General features: G+C 43.0%; 2 protein-coding genes across 9 annotated transcripts in view; both read right to left on the minus strand.

Annotated features, from left to right (window-relative positions):
* LOC310842696 (uncharacterized protein) overlaps positions 1–20118 on the minus strand; it is a 1538459-nt gene that overhangs the window by 597382 nt on the left and 920959 nt on the right. The gene's annotated exons all lie outside the window — the stretch shown is intronic.
* PCDH9 (protocadherin 9) overlaps positions 15491–20118 on the minus strand; it is a 754509-nt gene continuing 749881 nt past the window's right edge. For 7 of the 8 annotated variants that reach the window (XM_083737782.1, XM_083737780.1, XM_083737779.1 and 4 more), the window contains one exon: positions 15491–17874. In XM_083737782.1, the coding sequence (XP_083593908.1) occupies positions 17501–17874 (374 nt within the window). In that variant the 3' untranslated portion in view covers positions 15491–17500. The remainder of the gene's footprint in view (positions 17875–20118) is intronic. The other variant, XM_083737783.1, reaches the window with a different exon arrangement.

The raw sequence follows: 20118 nt of genomic DNA on the forward strand, positions 1-20118 counted from the left end.
ACACAACATCATACTCAGCGATGGGGTATATACACATTTGAGTCTCACTAAATGACAAGATAAAGGGACGCGGGTGGCACTGTGGGTTAAACCACAGAGCCTAGGACTTGCCGATCAGAAGGTTGGCGGTTCAAATCCCCACAACGGGGTGAGCTCCTGTTGCTCAGTCCCAGCTCCTGCCCACCTAGCAGTTCAAAAGCACGTCAAAATGCAAATAGATAAATAGGTACCGCTCCAGCCGGAAGGAGGGACACAGGTGGCGCTGTGGGTTAAAGCCTCAGCGCCTAGGACTTGCCGATTGAAAGGTCGCGGTTCGAATCCCTGTGGCGGGGTGCGCTCCCGCTACTCGGTCCCAGCGCCTGCCAACCTAGCAGTTCGAAAGCACCTCCGGGTGCAAGTAGATAAATAGGGACCGCTTACCAGCGGGAAGGTAAACGGCGTTTCCGTGTGCAGCTCTGGCTCGCCCGATGCAGCTTTGTCACGCTGGCCACGTGACCCGGAAGTGTCTCCGGACAGCGCTGGCCCCTGGCCTCTTGAGTGAGATGGGCGCACAACCCCAGAGTCTGTCAAGACTGGCCCGTACGGGCAGGGGTACCTTTACCTTTACCTTACCAGCCGGAAGGTAAACGGCGTTTCCATGCGCTGCTCTGGTTTGCCAGAAGCGGCTTAGTCATGCTGGCCATGTGACCCAGAAGCTGTACGCCGGCTCCCTCGGCCAATAAAGCGAGATGAGCACCGCAACCCCAGAGTCGGCCACGACTGGACCTAAATGATCAGGGGTCCCTTTACCTTTACCTTTAAATGACAAGATGTATTATTTACTTCTCTTCTAAATCTATATAGTTGAGATACTTTTTCTTCTCTTTCACCTTTCCAGTCCTTCTTGACTGATTTAAATTAAACATACTAACTCTCTTAAGAGAGTACATGCATATTACATGCTTTTCTAAATAGGTTGCACAATATATCTCAGGAAAAGCTACTAACTACCCTGTGCATAATAATAGCAGTTAAATTGAATTGTAATCACCAGAAAATGAGCTGAGGTGTTCTGTTTGCTTGAGTGGCACAAATATTCTGTGATAATTTGATAGAAAAGAATCAATCATTTTAAGTGCAGGGTGTTTTCATTTACTGTCATGTTTTCTACAGTTACTCACCATTGGAACAGGTAAGCACAAGGAAGATGGGATATGAAGTAAAGGAAAATAATATATATCATAGCATCTAAAATGGCAGAAAGAACCAGTAAAAGCCAATTTTAGGGTGAAATACATAATTATTTATTTAAATTGTTTTTGTAAGTATGAAAAGACTTTCAAATACATAAAATAATAATAATAATAATAATAATAATAATAATAATACAATTCATTTTAAAATACCACTCCATTTTAAATGCCATTAAAAAACTAAATCATAAGCATACCTGATGGTTCACAAGCCATCACAGCAAAAAGCTTAAGGATGAAGGTCTCTGCTATATGGTAACCAAAGATGTATAATAATCCTTAGCATTTTAGACTATTCCAGCCACTTAATATAAATCATGGGTAGAAAAAATATAGCCCTGCAAAGGTTCCTGACCATTAGCCCTCCTGCCTAGGGGTAATGGGCATTGCAGTCCAACAACATTTAGAGGTTTCCTACGCCAACACAGGTTTTCACAAGAATCCTTACATAGGTCCAGTGATGTAGGCTGTTATGCCCATATTGCAGATGCATGGTTGAGGATGAAAGCAGGAATTTAGGAGAAATTCAGTTCATATTCAAATATTAACTTATCCAAACTGCACTTCCTAAAACAAAAAAATCAAGCAAAATGCCACCATGCTTCAAAAACTGCATTTCTTTGCAGTGCAGTTCTCCAGCCCAAGTAATGTGTTCAAGAAGGCATAGATCTGCATGCATTTTGAAGTGTGCATATGAATGCTTATTTCCCTTAGGAAATAAATATGCTTGTAAATCTGCTGATGGAGTTTCAAGAGTTTTTTATTTTAAAAACATCATGAATTGGTGCAGAAATGTAGAGAACTGAATTTATGAATGGAAAAATGAGAAACTGAGATAGCCAAAATTGACAGAATAGCCCCTCCGTAGTTGAAGGGCAATGGCTTGACCAAGACCACCTAGTAAGCTCATAGTGGCTGCTTACCCTATTCTGGGTGGGTAGTGGTAACAGCCCCTCATGAGATGACCACCATTCCCAGATGCCAGAAGTCAAGTATGCAGCCAACCATTGCAGACCACCTGACTGGCCACATTGCAGGGTGGGATTGCCCACCAAATACACTAATTCAAACTACCCAATCCTGAGCACCTGAGGGGGCAAAACAAATCCCACTTACATCTGAAATCAATAAAGTTGTGGGCATTTTTATCCCAGAGCATTGTCTTGTCAAGCTTGCTCCTTAGCAAACACCTTAGCCTCTGCACAGGGAAGGGCGGCACTGTGACTGTGACCACAGCATAGAGAAATTTTGAACAAGGGATAAAGTGATAGTAGTCACACTTGCTGACAAGGGTCCGTATAGTTAAAGCTATGGTTTTCCCATTAGTGATGTATGGAAGTGAGACCTGGACAATAAAGAAGGCTGATTGCCGAAGAATTGATGCTTTTGAATTATAGTGCTGGAGGAGACTCTTGAGACCCATGGACTTCAAGAAGATCAAACCTATCCATTCTGAAGGAAATCAGCCCTGAGTGCTCACTGGAAGGACAGATCCTGAAGCTGAGGCTCCAATACTTTGGCCACCTCATGAGAAGAGAAGTTTCCCTGGAAAAGACCCTGATGTTGGGAAAGATTGAGGGCACAAGGAGAAGGGGACGACAGAGGACGAGATGGTTGGACAGTGTTCTTGAAGCTACCAGCATGAGTCTGACCAAACTGCGGGAGGCAGTGGAAGAGAGGAGTGCCTGGTGTGCTCTGGTCCATGGGGCCACGAAGAGTCGGACACGACTAAACAACTAAACAACAACAAGTCACACTTGGGAAGAAGGACTTATGCACAACTGAGTGCTCAGACACTGTTGGTTCCATGGCTAGCAACCACAATGTTAATGCACCCACAAAGGAAGTGGGCATCACCTTGAATTTAACCACATCATCTGACATAAGCACTCACTGAGATTCCTGGGACCTGCTTTGTTTATGGGCAGTTCCAGGATGGTTAGACTAATGTTTTAATTGCCATATCAATCATGGCCCTTTCTGAGGAAAATCAGCAATTATTCCAATGATAAGCCATGAGTTCAGGGCCCAGCCCCCAAAAGCTGAATTATATCAGTGCTATCCAACTGTGCTGTAGATACTCCTGGACAAGCCACATCTGCATGGCTCACCTCTGTGGCCGATGTAGCAGAACTGGCATAGGAACAACCACATTGTTGAAAAGGAGCCTGTGAAGTATGTAGTCTTGGCCAGAACATTCTCAGTATATATAGGTTTAGGGAGGAAGCCTTCCAAATCTGTGAATATGAACAAAGTTCATATTCATACTCTGAAAACTGAGTTGTAAAAATTAAACTCAAATGTGTTGTGCCCCCTGCTTTTTAAAGCGCCTTCCAGCACTCAAAACAAAAGTGATTCAACAGAACATCTGAAATGTTGCTTCCTTGAAGTGTTCAAAAATGTTTTAAACCTATCCAGTGTCAATCTCCTCTTTGCAAGACTCAATGTCAAAATGTTACATAGGGAATAAAGCCCACCATGAAATAAATCAAACAACTCATTGGGGTGGGTGGGGGGAAGAACCATATCAAAAGCAACCTCAGGCAGGCAAGCTGCACAAACAACTTCCTTGAAAAAGAATTGTAAATCAAAACAATTATAAAAATAGCCTTGATGTGCAAAATCAAGTTCATTAAAAGCAGATGAGGAAGAATGAAACCCATCTCTCTGTGTTGCTGATGCACACACACACAAACACACACACACACACACACACACACACCAGAATTGCTCTATTTTTTAAGACCATCCATTAATTAGTGGGGGCAGGGAGTTGCATTTGAAAATCATCAAAGGGGCAAGAAAATTTCGATGACATTATTCTGGGTGGTTTTTGCTTCTGTTGTGCTTTACTTCTGAGGCAGCTGAGAGATTTTGTGAATATCCTTTGCTTCATTCTGCACCATTCCTGGGTGCCTGCATTTCTTTAAATGATGTTCCTGGCTAAACCTTCCTGTATGGATAAGAAGTTGGGGTGTTTCTGTACTGTGCCTGTGACAGGTATTCATTTTTAAAAGTGAACTTTTTTTCAGTTAAAGCCCAGGGGAGATGTCATGAGGCGGTCCCCGCCCCAGCCCCCAGTACACCAGTAACCTCTTTGCTTGGCCTGACCTGTATTTGAAGAGGTGCAAGATCATGTCCTAAATTCAGAGGAAGGTGACCATGTATTAAATAGTATTGAAACCAAAGGGTGATGGTATTATCAGTAAAATATATACCATAAATAAAAATAACACTGTACAATCAACTCTCAGGCTACATTCAGACATGGGGTTTATTGCATGAGTATTACTAGCACTTCCGTCCTGATTTCTAACATTCATTGTACACCACAGCACCTCTTGTGACATCCCCCTGTGCCTTTCTGATCATGTTGTGCTAGATTTCATCCACAACAGGACGCATGGTGTGACACAGCAAGGAATGTATTGCCACCCCCCACCCTTTCCGCACATGCACACTTCTTTCCCCCCATGATTCACCATGCAGCATGCCACCCACAATTTTGTTACGTTACCAGTGGAGGCATGTTCAGAGGCCTGCCAGGTACATGACAACATCCCCATTTTTGAACACCAGGCAGGCAGGCCACAGAAAAGGGGACTTTATGAGCACCTGGGGTGGTCTCCCATACATGACTATGTTCATCTTGGAGTTATGCAGGCCTCTTATACAGGCTTCCAACATCCAATTGCGGAAGAAGGGTGATTGCCCCTGAGCCTGATGCTTTGCCTAGGTCCCATTCTGGATGCTCGCTCATTTCTTGGCCCAATTTAAGCTGCTCACACTAGTGCTGGGGGATGGGCCCTGTTAAGTTGTGGGCGAACATGTCAGACGACACAGCGATTCTTTAAACAGCTCTTCTTTATTCAGATGCCAGAACAGAACTAGGCTGAGGAGCTCAGTCTGCCTGCTTATATAGAGCTCCAGAACAATGCAACTGTTGCCATTTTCTAAAACTATCCAATCACTGAACGTCACTTTTCGATCCTTCATTTGCATACAAAACTATCCAATCACTGAATGTCACTTTTCAATCCTTCATTTGCATAACTATCTACAGTATCCCCCTGCTGGCCCATGGTGAGAACTTCAGTACATAACAGGCCCCAAATATCTGAAATACTGCCTCCTTCCCTACTAAACCTTTCAGGTGTTAAGAGTGGGGGAGGGTAGCTCTTAGTAGGCTACCTTCTGCAGTGGACATTCTCTGTGGCAGCCCCTTAGCTATGTGTTTGACACTTAAATTATGTAGTTTTTGTCATATGCTGAAGAAAACTCACCTTGGCTTCTGACACCTGAGATATTTTAAACCTACCCTCTTGATTGTAGTTTGTTTTAACTGATTTTAATATTGTATTTTAAATTGTTGTATGCTGATGATAAAAAATCAAAATGATGGTGTTGGCAGTAATTTTCTAAGCCTAAGGATCATTTTTAAGAGAGTGGGAGGGAATGGTTAAGCCTCTCCAGTCTCCCTCTGCAAATTGCCCCATCTGCAATTAGATTTAGGAGACATGAAAAAACCTCATCCATCCCCATCACAGCCCAATTGCTGCTTGTCAAGGATTTTCAGTGAGTGGTAGCCAAGAAGCCTCACTTGTCTATGCACTGCATTACCCCCACCTCCACAAAAACAAACAAACAAAAAACAGCCCTTGTATGGCAATGAACCTTTGGAAAAAAAATGTTTTATTGCTGCTAATGGGAGCTTTTTCTTCAAAGCCTAATTGCTGAGTGGTGGCAATTTGTGGTGGGGTTTCAGTTGGGGAGGAAAGAGTTAAACTTCCCCTTCTTGTGCCCTGTGCCCCCCCCCCCACCAAATTGCCCCACAAGAGGCAATTAAGCTTAGGAAAAAATTCTGTTGGCACCAATATGAACTAATCATAAAAATCCAATGGCTGAGGACAGTGGACAGCTGGGGAGACAAAAACGGAAGACAGAATGAGAAAATATTGAAGAAACAAAGGGTGGAGAGGGAAAGAGAAAGCAGGAATGGGTGTTTGAGTTACTGAGAGAGATAATTTAGCTATGTCCATTTTTTTGCCTTTGGCCCCATCCAACATTTGGAAATATGGCCATCTTGCTGGGAAGAACCACTTCCCTCAGTAACTGCCTCTACCATGATGACGTAATTGCACTTTCAAAGTGTTAGCAGTTGCAGAAACTGAAAACAAATGGTGTCTCTCCCCCCCCCCCCCATCTTTCGGAGAATTAACACAAACACAGCAGCCCACAGCCAAGCTCACTTCATTTTGATGCTTTCCTGGTTTGTTGGTCCAGAATATCAAAGCAGGCTTAAGAGCTTTTACTTTGAAAAGGCATTCTTGGAGGCTTTATGCTGTTGCCAATGTTCCTGTTGAAATGATTGTCCTACTTGAGTGTCAGTGTCAGACTGAATGGTTAATTGCACAGTTGTTCGGGAGCAAAGAGATGTTTTGTCCTGGATGCTCCCCCTCTGGAACAGCAAGCCTAGAACGCTCCATAAACAGACACTTGACATATTAAGAATGCAGACAAATTCATTTACATTGGGGTGTTTTTAAGGAAACATATACCAATTAAATCAGTGTTCATGCATGCATATGATTTGTAAGCTTGCCAATTTCAGCCTCAGTAATGGTCAGATAATATTTTATGAATGGGTAGTTAAGCAACAAATAACCTCAAGATTCTGGTAAGTAAGATGTTTAAATGACTGGGCTCTGAAGATTGGCTGGCTTAAGCGCTCAGCAGTACAGGGCTGCACAAAAAGATAGATGCTAAACAGGCCAGCACACCTCAAATAGTTGTGCAGTAGGGGGGATTTCAAAGGACGCGGGTGGCGCTGTGGGTTAAACCACAGAGCCTAGGACTTGCCGATCAGAAGGTCGGCAGTTTGAATCCCCGTGACGGGGTGAGCTCCTGTTGCTCGGTCCCAGCTCCTGCCAACCGAGCAGTTCAAAAGCACCTCAAAGTGCAAGTAGATAAATAGGTACCGCTCTGGCGGGAAGGTAAACAGTGTTTCTGTGCGCTGCTCTGGTTTGCCAGAAGCGGCTTAGTCATGCTGGCCACATGATCCGGAAGCTGTATGCCAGCTCCCTCGGCCAATAAAGCGAGATGAGCGCCGCAACCCCAGAGTCGGCCACGACTGGACCTAATGGTCAGGGGTCCCTTTACCTTTAGGGGGGATTTCAGCAGGTGTGTCTTGTATATCCTACAGAGTTATTAAACCTGCAGGAACGTTGTCCTCCTTTGCCTCTGGCTGCCCTAATAAGAACATAAGAAGAGTGCTGGATCAGACCAGTGGCCCATCTAGTTCAGAAGTCTTTTGTCACAATGGCCAACCCAGATGCTCAAGGGAAACCTGCTTGCAGGACCCGAGTGCAACAGCACTTTTCCCGCTGCTAGGATCGTCTTTATTTAAGCATTTTTGTTGTTGTTCGGCTTTATGTTTTAGCAACGTGCTCCTCAAATTCTCCTCAGGTTCTGCATCACTTGCTGTCGGTCTGCATTCCTTTTGCCAAAGTTTGTGTTCCTCTTCATTCTCAAGTCTTCCATATTACGATTATTATTATTATTAGAGAGAGAGGTTTAGCTTTCCACAGCAATGGTGAGTTGTACCCAAAACGAGAAGAGTTCCACGGCTAAAGTCCTCATGTTCCTCCAGGCAGGAAATGTTGGTGTTATGAGCAGGCACATGGGAATATATATTCAAAACAGGTCTGCTTTTCACACCAATTTCAATGATAGCTTTTTAGAAAAATGGTTCCCACTTCTGGTATGTTTGGCCATAAAAAAAGGTTGTGCGAAAGGACCCTACCTGCCTATTGTTCTAGGATCCAAGCTTAGTACATAACAGGATTCAACCTTATATTGTGAAACTTAGGTACTTCAGGTGAACTCAGACAGGAAGAGCTTTAGAGCAGACAAAGAGCCAGGCTTACTCCGCCAGGCCTGCAGTGGCTTCCTCCTCTCACTCACCTCTATAGGAAGCTCCCTGTTCAAGTACTTTTAGGGTTGCCTTATGTCCAGTTTATCCTGGACATGTCCGGGATTCCAAGAGCGAAATCACCATCTGAGGGGATTTTTTAAAAAATAGGCAAAATGTCTAAGTTTTTGCAAACTGAAACAGGAAGTGTGTGCGCACTCAAGTATCACTCTTACCTTTTCCCTATATCTATGGACACACCTATGGACTGTGGGAGGCAGTGGAAGACAGGAATGCCTGGCATGCTCTGGTCCATGGGGTCACAAAGAGTCGGACACGACTAAACGACTCACAACAACAACAACAATAACATGGACGCATCTGCTCTCTGGACAAAGACTTGCTTTTGCAAGCAGAGCCAGAAAGTGTGCCTGCAAGGATCGCTCTACCCCTTTTCCTTTCTCTACGGTGCATGCTGAGATGGGGCAGATCAGCTGATGCCTGGCTCTCCCGTAAGGTCAGGAAAAGCCCCCCCCCTTCCTGGTTCCCTTTCATTCCTTTGGCCATTGCATAATTTCAAGGTAGACGAAAGGCAGGATGTTTCCCTGGTGAGTTGCATTTGGGGAAGGAAAAGATTCTGCAGCCAGTGGCGTAGCGTGGGTTGTCAGCACCCGGGGCAAGGCAAGTAATTTGCGCCCCCTAACCCGTGGATTTTAGCACTGCGAGTGCGAGCACACACCCCCAGATGTTGCGCCCGGTGCGGCCGGCCCCCCTGCACCCCCCACGCTACGCCACTGTCTGCAGCTGGTTTGGAGGCAGGGCGTCAGGATGGTGGGAAGGTGGTGGGAAATCCTCCCCTGCCCCTTTAGACATAGCTGTCAACATAGCCCTCGAAAATAAGGGATCAGTAGCCTCACCTGCCCCCGGGGACAGTCTACAGGATATCTAACAATCCAGGATAGCAGCAGGAAGCAACGGGAAATGGCGCTGGAATAAGGGAATTTCCCGCAAAAAATGGAAGCTTGACAGCTATGTCCTTTAGAATGACTCTCTCTCTCTCTCTCTCCTCTCCATTTTCTCCAATTGATTATCACCCCCCCCTCTTAAGCTTGCACTCCCCAAGGTGCGAAGTGCTCAGCGTTGCTTCTAGGCCCTGCCTGCCTGCTTGCCGGATTTGCCATGTCTAGCATCTTGAAAAAGAAGAGAAGTTTGCCTTGGCTTTGTTTATGTTTTGTTTTTAAAAAGGCTACCCTAACTATATAGGGTTTCACTGTTTAAAACAGTTTGGGAAGGGTGATACAGATTTGTAATGTTGTATATTATTGTGAAAATCTTCTGATAAAGTAGTTTAAACAAAACTTTAGTTCCCACATTTTCCCAAGGTGAAAGTCATGGTAGAAGTGGGATTTTTGACCTTAAGGCAGATTAAAATATCCTTAAAGTGACTTGCTTCCACATCTTGGTTCATCAGACAAGGATCACTGAAGTCCTGTGACCAGGTGAAGTTACTCTAGGCTTGAAAGAGCCTTACAAATTAAATTTCAAAGAGCCACAGATGATCTTCATCCCATGCTGTCTCTTAAAGCACAATGCAGAGTGTTGTTGAACTGCAGTCAGCCTCATTATAGAGTCTGGGGCTGACAAAACAGGCATGCCTTTTGCTTTTCTGCCACTGTGCAAGTTTTGTTCTGGGGATAAAACAATTGTCTCTCTGCTGCTGTCTCCTGTCCCTTTTCATTTGGCTCTTGGGAATATAATGCCACACTGTGGTCCGTTAATTATGCATGGTCCCCATCAATAATATAGTGATAACCTCAAATACAGATAGAACTGCTGTCCTAGGATCCCAAGATTAAGCATTCAAAATCTCAGGCCTGGAATATTCCCTTTAGAAAGAACACACATACAAAGAACTTTGTACTATGAAAAGATTCCAATCTATACAACCTGTCCAAAAAGGAACCAACCTATACAAAGCAAAATAAACCACGCTCTTTTAAAATTTAAATCCACAGGTCAGAAAAAGGTTTCACAAAACTGTACTTGAAGTTCTTTGAAAATGAAGGACTGCACAGTTAACGCAAACATTAAGGAATAAAACTGGTATTTAACAATGTAAAATATCCTTTGAAAATTGGGAGGTGGAGGCAAAATTCAGTGATGAGGAGTCTGTCTCCACATGTCAATGGACTTCAATTTCCATGATTGATTGCCACAGTTGGCAGGGGAGGTCTTGGCGGTGGTGCTGCCTCTGCTTGCTGCTCGGTTGACTTGTGACAAGGCCTGTTCATTGGTGAATTCCCATTTGTGAAATGCTCTCCCTGGTGAGATACGTCTGTCTCCCTTGTTACTGACTTTCAGGAGAAATCTAAAGACGTTCCTGATACATCTTGGCCACGGCAACCTTGAAATTAGTAGCTCTGTTAGGGTATGCATTGCTTTCAAATATTTTAGGGTGGTTTTTATTTTTTTTTTAAAAAAATTAAATAGGTTTTTATTTTATTTTATTTTAAAGCATATTGATGCTTGGCAGCCTGGGCTCTTTTGGGAGGAAAGGCAGAATACAAAATTAATTAAATAAAATTGGTTGTGTCAGCTGGAGTGATAGAAGTTGGGAGTCCAGCAACATCAAGAGAACCACAGGTTCCCCATTCTTTCTTAAACTGAAAAATGTTCTAATGCTAAATGCATACAATGTTAATTGTACTCAGACAATATTTTAGTTGTACCAAATCAAAGGAATGCATATAGGCGACTCCCAGTTTATGCTGGTTTCACATTCCAAATGTGCATCAGCGGTACATCCATGTGCCCACCCCATTCTGCCTCGCCCCTTGCAGTGCCAAAAACAAGTGTGCTGAAGGTGCTCAAATGGGGAGTCCCCTGTATACCACACAAAGCTCTGCTCATTTGTGTTTCACCTTTGAGGGGTGAGCAATACGTTACACTAGATTTGAATGTAACATTTGCCCTTTATGTGTGCTGGGTCACAAGTCATGCATGCCCTCAAGTTGCAGTAGTTGTTATTCTGTCAGAGTTCTTCACTGCAAAAAAGTACCTTACAAAAATTAACAGCCAAAGGCATGCCATAAAATGAAAAAGAACACATTTCAATAAAAGCATTACAATGACACAGCAAAATATTAGCGGTGAGTTGCGGTATGAGCTGGATCATTTGCAAATGAAGAACCATACAACTTGTATAAAAGATTTTTAAAAAATTCCATGCAATGTGTTTTTCTTCTTCTTGTTTTTAAAAAAAGTTTCTACCAAACGTGCCAGCAGATGAAGCATCTATTGCCCCACTTGGTTTCCCTCCCGAATACAGTGGAACAGTCTAGCCTTCCTCTGTGGCCAGCATGGAAATACAGTGGGAAAGAAGAGGTAAGGTGGATCTCTTTGTTTCTCTTTGGATGCCTTTAAAAGATGATTGGACAAACTCATGGAGGACAAAGCTATCAGTGGCTACTACACTGAAGCAGGAAGGAGGTTTATAGGTGGGGAGACTTCTCTTGCTTGAAGGCTTCCCATGGGCATCTCCTTATTCACTGTGGAAACGGGATGCCATTGGCCTGATCCAGGACTCTTGGATTCTTAAGTTCCTCTGCCTTCTGACTGTGGAGGAAGGGGCTTAACTTCCTCCATGGTTAGCATGGAAATCAAGCGATCTGGTGAAGAAAGGACCAAGTGAAGTGCAGCTCCTCTGTTCACTTTTCTGCACAGGATTCCTTGTTTCCTGTGGCATCCAGGCAAGTCCACATCACAGTGTAGCTGAATGTAAGGTTTGCAATGGGGAGGGTGTTTTGGAGAAGAGAAGGTGGAGGGGGACAAGAGGGGGGCGGGTATTGTCCCTTCCTTGCCAAAAGTTTCCACACAGAAATTCACCATAGTTCTTCTTCCTCCCATGCCAGATCTAGATTTACCTTGAGATTGTGGGTCTGGATTCCCTCGTGGAGGAAAGCTGCTCAGACAGCAATTGTAATGTGAGGAGCAGAACAGCCACTTAGAGAAGAGTACCTCCTCAGTTGCACTGTGAGGCGCTTTTCAGCAAAGATAAGGGCTGTTCCACCAGCCTCAGGCTGCCTGCCTTCTTCTGCAACCAACCCAGGTGGTGCCCTGCCTGTCGGCTTCCTCCTGCTTAGTCTCAGTGTTGCCCTCAGTAGGGAGGAAGATGAGGACAAAGCTCTTCTTAGTTGGCTCTGTCGGTCACTTACTCTGACTTTGCCTACTCTTGACTTCTCTGCCTTCCCTCAGCCTGAGGGTGACATTTCTACATGGACAACCTTTTGGGGCAACATACCAGTGGAGGGTGGAGCAATGGCATCCAGTGGGTGGAGCAAAGTGAGAACTGCGCAAGCAGGAAACAAAAGGGGGCAGGTCCTCGACCGCGGGCAATTTAAATAGCCCAAGCCATGCCCCCAGACCGACTGCATTGTTCAGTCCAAGGGATGATGTGGTCGAGGACTCCAATGGCGCCGGGGCTACCCCCGCCTTGCGCGTGAGTCGGGCTTGTGCCCAGCCTGCAACGTCATCTCCCCGGGAACAGGAAATGGCTTTGTCAGAGTTTGCATACTTGAGGGAGAAGTAAAAACTTACGCTCTTGACAAAATAAAATAGAGTTGACTATTTATTTATTAATTTATGTTACTGTTATCTTTTTCAGTTGGAGAAAGCAATCCATAATAATAATAATAATAATAATAATAATAATAATAATACCCCACCCATCTGACTGGGTTTCCCTAACCACAAAAAAGTCTATTACAGTTTCTATTTTCCTATCAGTTTGCAAAATTCTTCAGACTTCTGAGGGGAGGAAAAGGCCCTTGTGTTCCCCTGCTGAGAGGCAGCTCCTGGAAGTGACAGGAGCAAACCTCCAGATACAGCCAAGCAGGCTCACTGTTAATCACCTCTTAATGCCTGGCTCTGGTTCATGTGATCCTAACAAGCATTTGAATGGTCCCTTGGGCTGATCTGCATGTTCATCCTCTGCCGGGGGAGGAACACTGCCCTTTCTCTGCCACATTGTTGAATTCCTGTCAGGATGTAAACTAAGGGCTTATTTAGAGATATATGGGATTTACCCAGCAGTGTCGGGATGCCAGAGGGACTGCGCCAGCCTATTGGCTGGAAATGAAGGTGTATTCACCGAGCACGTATAGAGGGCCAACTGCAGATCCTGTTGAAGTCCATGGCACAATTCCCACTGCCTTTAATTGGATTTAGATCAAGTTCTTGGCATCCTCCCATATTAAAGCTGATCTCTAAATGCTTTTTCTTAATGAACAGAATTTATTCAGAAGCTCTTCTCAAGGTTTAAGATTACCAGCAAACAACCTTCCAAGTAAACTGAATGGTTTATTTAAAAGAAGAAAATATTCTCTTTCATCTTCCATTCAGTATGTGAGTTGGTTTGCAACAGTACTCATCCTGATTCTCTTAAGTGATTCTTGGGCCTGAATGGAGAAAAAGTGTGGTTTCAGGGGGCCAAAATCATAGATAATACAATGAAACTGTTCCTGGACTTCAGAGTTTGAATGCTGATATAGTACAAAGAACAAAGTATATAGTATATAGTACAAAGAAAGCTGGCTAAGTGTAGATAACACCTGATATGAAGGAAGACCTAAGCTAGATGTCTCCCTGATAGCTACATTTCTATGTGCAGGGAATTGTGGGTATGCAGTTGTTCCTGCACTCAGAATTAGTCTTCCACATGTTCTGCTGTTAGTGTAGACTCATTCTCAAACAACCACCACCAACTCCCAACAACCGCTTTCCCAAAGACCTGTACAGAACCAGGTGTCTCTCCCTTGAAATCCTTCTTTAAACCAATTCCCCCCATGAATACACATACCTGAGTCTTTATTCACAATAAATTCCACACATATGCAACTCTATTCACTTGGTGATAGTGATGATGCTTATTAATAGACATAATTGTGTTCTAGCTCCAAGTCTTGTCAGCCAGGCAAGTTCCCACAACAGTTCTGTGTGTGTATCCAGCTGCAAAAATGACTTAAGATTTGAAAAGCCATTGCATTGAAGAGTACGGTACTTTCTATTTGTCATCCTGTTCCATCGGTGTCAGGTATTTGCCCATTCTTTTTTCATGATCAGCTGATGGTATTATGTGATCAAGAGATTGGTACAATCATCATACAAATGCATATACTAATATGGGTAACATTGTTCCTACTCTTAGATGCTGTCAAGGGAAAACATGGGAGAAATCACCTAAGTACACACTGCCATGAATACATCATATGACTTTGTTCTACCAACATGAATTGTCACCATGTGTTTAATTTTTTTGTTCCTGTGTGTGCTCACATATAATAGACAACCAAACTATGATCAAATTTTAATATTTTTCTCCTGGCTTATTGATGTTCCTCAGCATATGATACCAGGGTCTCAAAGTATTCCACTTCTGAGCGTAAGGGGCAATCAAATGAGCATGATATGTAGAAGGAAAACAATTTAATAACAGGTTGCCAAGAATCAGATAATAATTCATGTCAGATAACAAAAGCATCCTTTAGTCAGTAGTGTGGCATTAGCCCCAATATTGTTTCAGAAGCCTGGCAGCTGTAGAAAGGTAATAAAGAGGGTGGAAGGCTCTGCTCAGGCAAAATATGTGTATGAATTTCAAGAGAAGCTAAAAGGATTTCTGTTGTGATAGGGGGCAGGTGGGTGGTGCGTAATGTGTCTCTAAATTGCCACCAATTTTTTACCTGAAATTGATCAGGGGAGACATCTGTAGAACTTTCTAGAAAGTTAACATAATATTTATAAAGTTCATGAAAATTCTGACAGGGAGCGGAAATGTTTTACACCTCCCGATCATGCAATTCGACTATGGATAAAGTGACCCATAATTTGTTGGGAGGAGGGATTTAGAAATGGATGAATGGAGCACCATCGCTGATTTTCCCCTCACCAACACTCACAGGTTGCCTGCAGTAATGCCTCCAGGCACATCAAAAGAGAGGCAGGCAGAACGTTCAAATAGAAAAAGAAGATTGGGAACGAAGGGAGGACTGAGAAGGCAGGCAAGTCCACAGTACCCATTACTGCCCCTTTGACACCCACAATGTTTTGGCAAAGCCAAACAGGCTCAGTTCATCCTGGTCAGCAACTTCTGCCTGGTACATCTTTTTAAATATTGCCTTCTCCTATAGCCTGAGCCATTGCCATCATTTTCTTTAGCTGCCACACTTAAGGTCAAGATTTCTCCCCTTCCTGCTTGTTTCCTCTGGCTGTGCCACAGTGATTCCCCTCCCCCTTTCCTTTAATAAGGAAAATCCTAAGAAGGCATCAGGCCAAGAACTCCCACAAGACAATCAGGAATTCAGAACATTTATTGCAAGAGCTGAATAACTGTAAATAACGTTGAACTGGCAAAGCAGTAACAAGGATAACTGTTTAGATATTTATTCGGTCAAAGTCATCAAACACCCCTCACAAACTGACATAAGTACTGCAATAAGCAATGCACCCCTAACCCATTTTATGCTTGTATATTGTGGAGGAAAGAAAATGTGAACTGCTATATACAAAATAACTTCAGTTAGTTTTGGTAAGAACAAATTAACCATCAATATTAGCTACCTTTATTTTTCTGTGTGTTTATTTTAAGACTGATGTTTAACTGTGGAATAAGATAAATTTTTCTTTTGTACTTTAAGGACTCCCCCCCGCCCATGTTGCATGCTATTTGTTTAAATTGTCTGTCATGCCTTAAGAAAAAAACGCCTAAGAATGTTCAGATTAGGATTTATTAGACGTGCAACTGAGATCTTATTAACATTAGGAGTCACTTTGCTGGTTTGATTCAAGTGACACAACACTGGTACCTGCCAGGCATTGACCAACTATGGTAACAAACAGTTAAACAGCAAGAATTAGAGATTGAACCCTTTCATTTCCCCCAACTAGCCTACCAGGAGAATGCTTGGTTACATCATGAAGGCACGACACATTAAATATTTTGTGGCTATGATCTAAAAACACTTGTGTTACTACAACATCAATGCAGATGAAGATCAACACAACCGCTGCCATTTGAGCAATACAAACTGTCTTAGGTATAGACACACACAGCCCAATCGTTTTAAAAAGCAATTGTTAGATATGGATTTACTGGGTACAAAATAACTCAAGAAATGTTCCCGCACAAGCTCCATTGATATGAATGGGCACTTAGGCATCTCCCATTCAGTTCGATGGGGCTTGTATATTGGAACCACTCAGCAGATTGTTCCCCTTCCCCTCCACCTAATTTTGACTAGTATCACTCTCTAGCATGATTGCAGCCAATAATGTCCATTCAGCTGCTGTCATGGTTTGTGTTCTCTTTTTCTCCCCTTTGCTTTGCAAATCAGAAAAACAACAAAAATAATAGTGGCTAAAATCTCAAAGCCCTTACTTCAAGTGTTATTTCAGAATTGGCAATAATTTTATTGGCAATTTTTTGTCATATTAATAGTAAAATAAAATATTTCCCTCCCCACCCTCTTTTTGTCAGTTTTTAACACAAGTGTTTTGAGCTCCTTGGAACATTGTGTGTCAGACAGACTACCAACACAGAAACACCATCACCAAAAGAAACAAAATAATAATAAAAAACAACAGGAAGCAAATGAAATAAAGTAGAAAAAAGCAACTGTGAAACACAGAATTATGCTACAGTATTTTTTTAGGTGACCGTTATAAGTACACAAAAGTTATTAATAATAATTGATTCTATTTACAAGTACTTGAACACTGATTGACTTAACAAGTGTCCACTAACGTTGTTAATAGCACAGTAGGTTTAATGTTTGCAATTTTAGTTGTTTTGTTTCAGTAAAGATGTCAAGTATAGCAGTCCCAGCACAAGATCAATGGTAACAATAACACAATTTCCTAATTGGATATGCTTTCTAAGAATTGCAATCCACCGTCTCTCTCTCACACATACGCTCTTTCTTTTTCTCTCTCTCCATGTGAATCTTCTACTGTTTGCAGCAGCAAGTCCAGGGTCAAAAAACAAAGGAACATAAACAAACCCCTGCCCGTTATCCCAAGCAAATTGAAAAAAATTAAGATATTTTGCAAACTGGAGAGATTCTCTGTAAGAGTTTGATTATTTCTATTTAACAAAACCACACAACTAGTAGAAATGCTCTTTTGTGTTGCAGTTCCATGGAGCTACCACAAAGTTATGCATATCTCTGCTATGTGACGCATAGTTCTAGAGGTCTACTCAGTACATAAAGCTCTGACACACACACACACACACACACACACACACACACACACAGTATTAGCAAGTCTAACTAGGCTAAAGTCACTCTTCCAAAGAAGCCTTTCCTTATAGCTGGTTCTCCTTCGGACTCTCCACTGGTCCTGATGCTTGTTTATAGGATTTCAAGTTAGCCAAAGGAATGTCAGCCATGGGATTGCCAGGGTTGAAATGGCCTTCCCCCGAGCCAAACTGCTTTCGGTCACTGAACTGGTTTCTGTTGCTGTCTTCTTTCCAGGTTCTGGTCAACGTGTGGCCATTCACCAGTTTGTCTTTCTTAACCCATTCCTTCTGAGGTGCAAAGGTGGAGAGTGGAGACTTTGGCTGCTGGTACGAACCCAAAGAGGGAGGCATCCAACAGTTGTCTGAGTGACCCAGGACCAGGCATTCTTGAGTGCACATCTCAGTAGCTTCAGCTAATCCTCGAGGTCCAAGAGGTCCATCTGTGGCGAGATTTGGACACAGGCAGCAGACAGAAGGGGTAGGGAGTAGAAGAAAGAAAGAAAAGGGGTGGTTAGATTTTTTTTCTGTCTTTTAATAAAAAGTGTTACTTATTCATTTAAATATATACATATATTGCCTGCCTGACTAATCTATTCACCTGACTAAGACCATAGGGGTATAAGGTGGGCAATTAACACCAGCAACAACAATTCATAAGCTGTGCAAGCAACTTACAATTATAACAGCAGCCCACACAAAAAAAATCCGTATGAAGTACTTTGTACCATGCTTTGCCCAGTTCTTCAACAATAAACCATGAAGACCCTCAAAACACCAACTAAACCATGTGAGGCAAAACAGGGAGGGTGAAGTTCCGCACCCTGCTTTACAGTGCTGAAGGCTCTTGCCAGTTCCTGAGAGGGCGAGGAGCTCAAGGTAGCACAGGCATGGCAGGCGGAGCCAATCCAATCTGCCTGCCAAGGTGCCCTCACTTTCCTGGGCTCCCTGTCTATCACTTCCTCCCCTTTCGGGAACTAGCAGCAACACTCTGCATTGGCAGGTCAGGCACTCATGACAGCAATGCTTCCTGGTTTACCCTTAAGCTACACATTTGCGGCTTCAGAGGGAGTGTAACCACATCAAGATCAGGCAACCTGTTATACACCCAGTCTAGGGAACCACCCACTAGGAGTGTCTCAGCCCATTTATCTGACCTACTTAATGGAAAGATTTTCTGGAAGCATGAAAACAGAGAAGTCTTTTTTTTTTAAAAAAAGGATTTCTTTTTATTAGTTAGAGAGGTCACTGTACCAGTCCATTTTTGAATAATAGCTGCATATTGGTGTGAGCATTGTTTTAGAAAATGTGAATTGTGTAGATTTGCATGAAAATGCAAGCAGAACACAGTTTCTCCCACATCCCAACCCATCCTGAATTTCTTGCTTAGGACTGCTAGATAGAACCATATTCTGTCAAAAGGACCCACGCGTCAGCGATCACGTGTCAACTGGACGTGTCCAGAATGGTTGCGGCCTGTATGTTCAAAGCACAAATCTAATGTAAGTAGATCTGACAGATAATGTGTTTCAGCTACAAACTTCGTTTTTTTAATATCAAAGCTACAAGCTCCCCCAACCTCCACGCATTCTGTGCCAAGCCTACGTGTGTGCAAGGGGTACACATAATAGGTACTCTACCTTTTAAAATAAATAAATTCAAAGCCTCTCAAGTGGGAACATAATGTAAAAGCCTTGTTGCACTTTTTTCAAACTCTAGCAGGAAATGCCAGCCACCCAACAAATTCACATAATGGGTTCTGACACACATTACCACCAGTGCAGACCCACGCCTTCTCTCTGCGTGTTTCTCAGTGGAGTCAAACTGCGGATGAGTTATTGATCTGACCAGTGTGGATATAGTGAGAAACCAAGGAATGCAAAAAGGCACCATCGAAACTGACTTAGCTCTGTATTTTTCAATGCTATCAATCAACTCACTCACACGATTCTAAATATATATATTTCAGTTGTAAATTACCAACAGCAAAGGCAATTTCTTTAAGGCTATTCTTTCTCTTGTTCCTAAAGAAACAAAGTTGCTTTCATTACCGTGTGTAGAGACAGTCAATTGTTTCTTGATTAAAATCAAGTGACAGGAAGGTGATAGGAAGGAAATTACTGATTTATTTGGAGCACAAAGTTAACTGATAGTCAGGAAGGCTGTAGTCAAAAGTGCTTTAAAGGGCAACCCAAAGCAGAGAAGAAGAAAACACAGAAAGAGGATCTGATCACTGTCACATCAGCAAAAAAAAAGAGGGGGGAAATGATTCTATGGAATCCCAAGTATGGAAACCAGGAGGAGGGGCTGGCAGAAATTGGGTGTGGGGGAGAGTCCCTACATTCTGTAAGCTGCTACCAGTTTTATACTAAAACAAATGTGGCCTTTTTATTGAGGGAAACAGACAAGTAATTTCAAGGGAAGCCAGCAGTCGTATTTGACCTAATCATACTAAGAATAGCCCCATTAAAATCAATGCACTTAAGTTAATTAAGACAACATTGGGTCTGCTCTCAAGTATGACTTAGGTACAACTTCAAATAAGCTTCTTCACTAAAGACTGGCAAAAAGTCCCTGGGGATTTGCATACAGATGCACTACTTGGTGATTCTGGTTTGCAGAACCTTCTGTACAGCAGAACATCAACAGATGTTCAACTGAGGGTAATCCGACAGCACCAAGCATGT

Source organism: Podarcis gaigeae (assembly GCF_964106915.1).
Source record: "Podarcis gaigeae genome assembly, chromosome: 4".
NCBI classification, from domain to species: Eukaryota; Metazoa; Chordata; class Lepidosauria; order Squamata; family Lacertidae; genus Podarcis; species Podarcis gaigeae.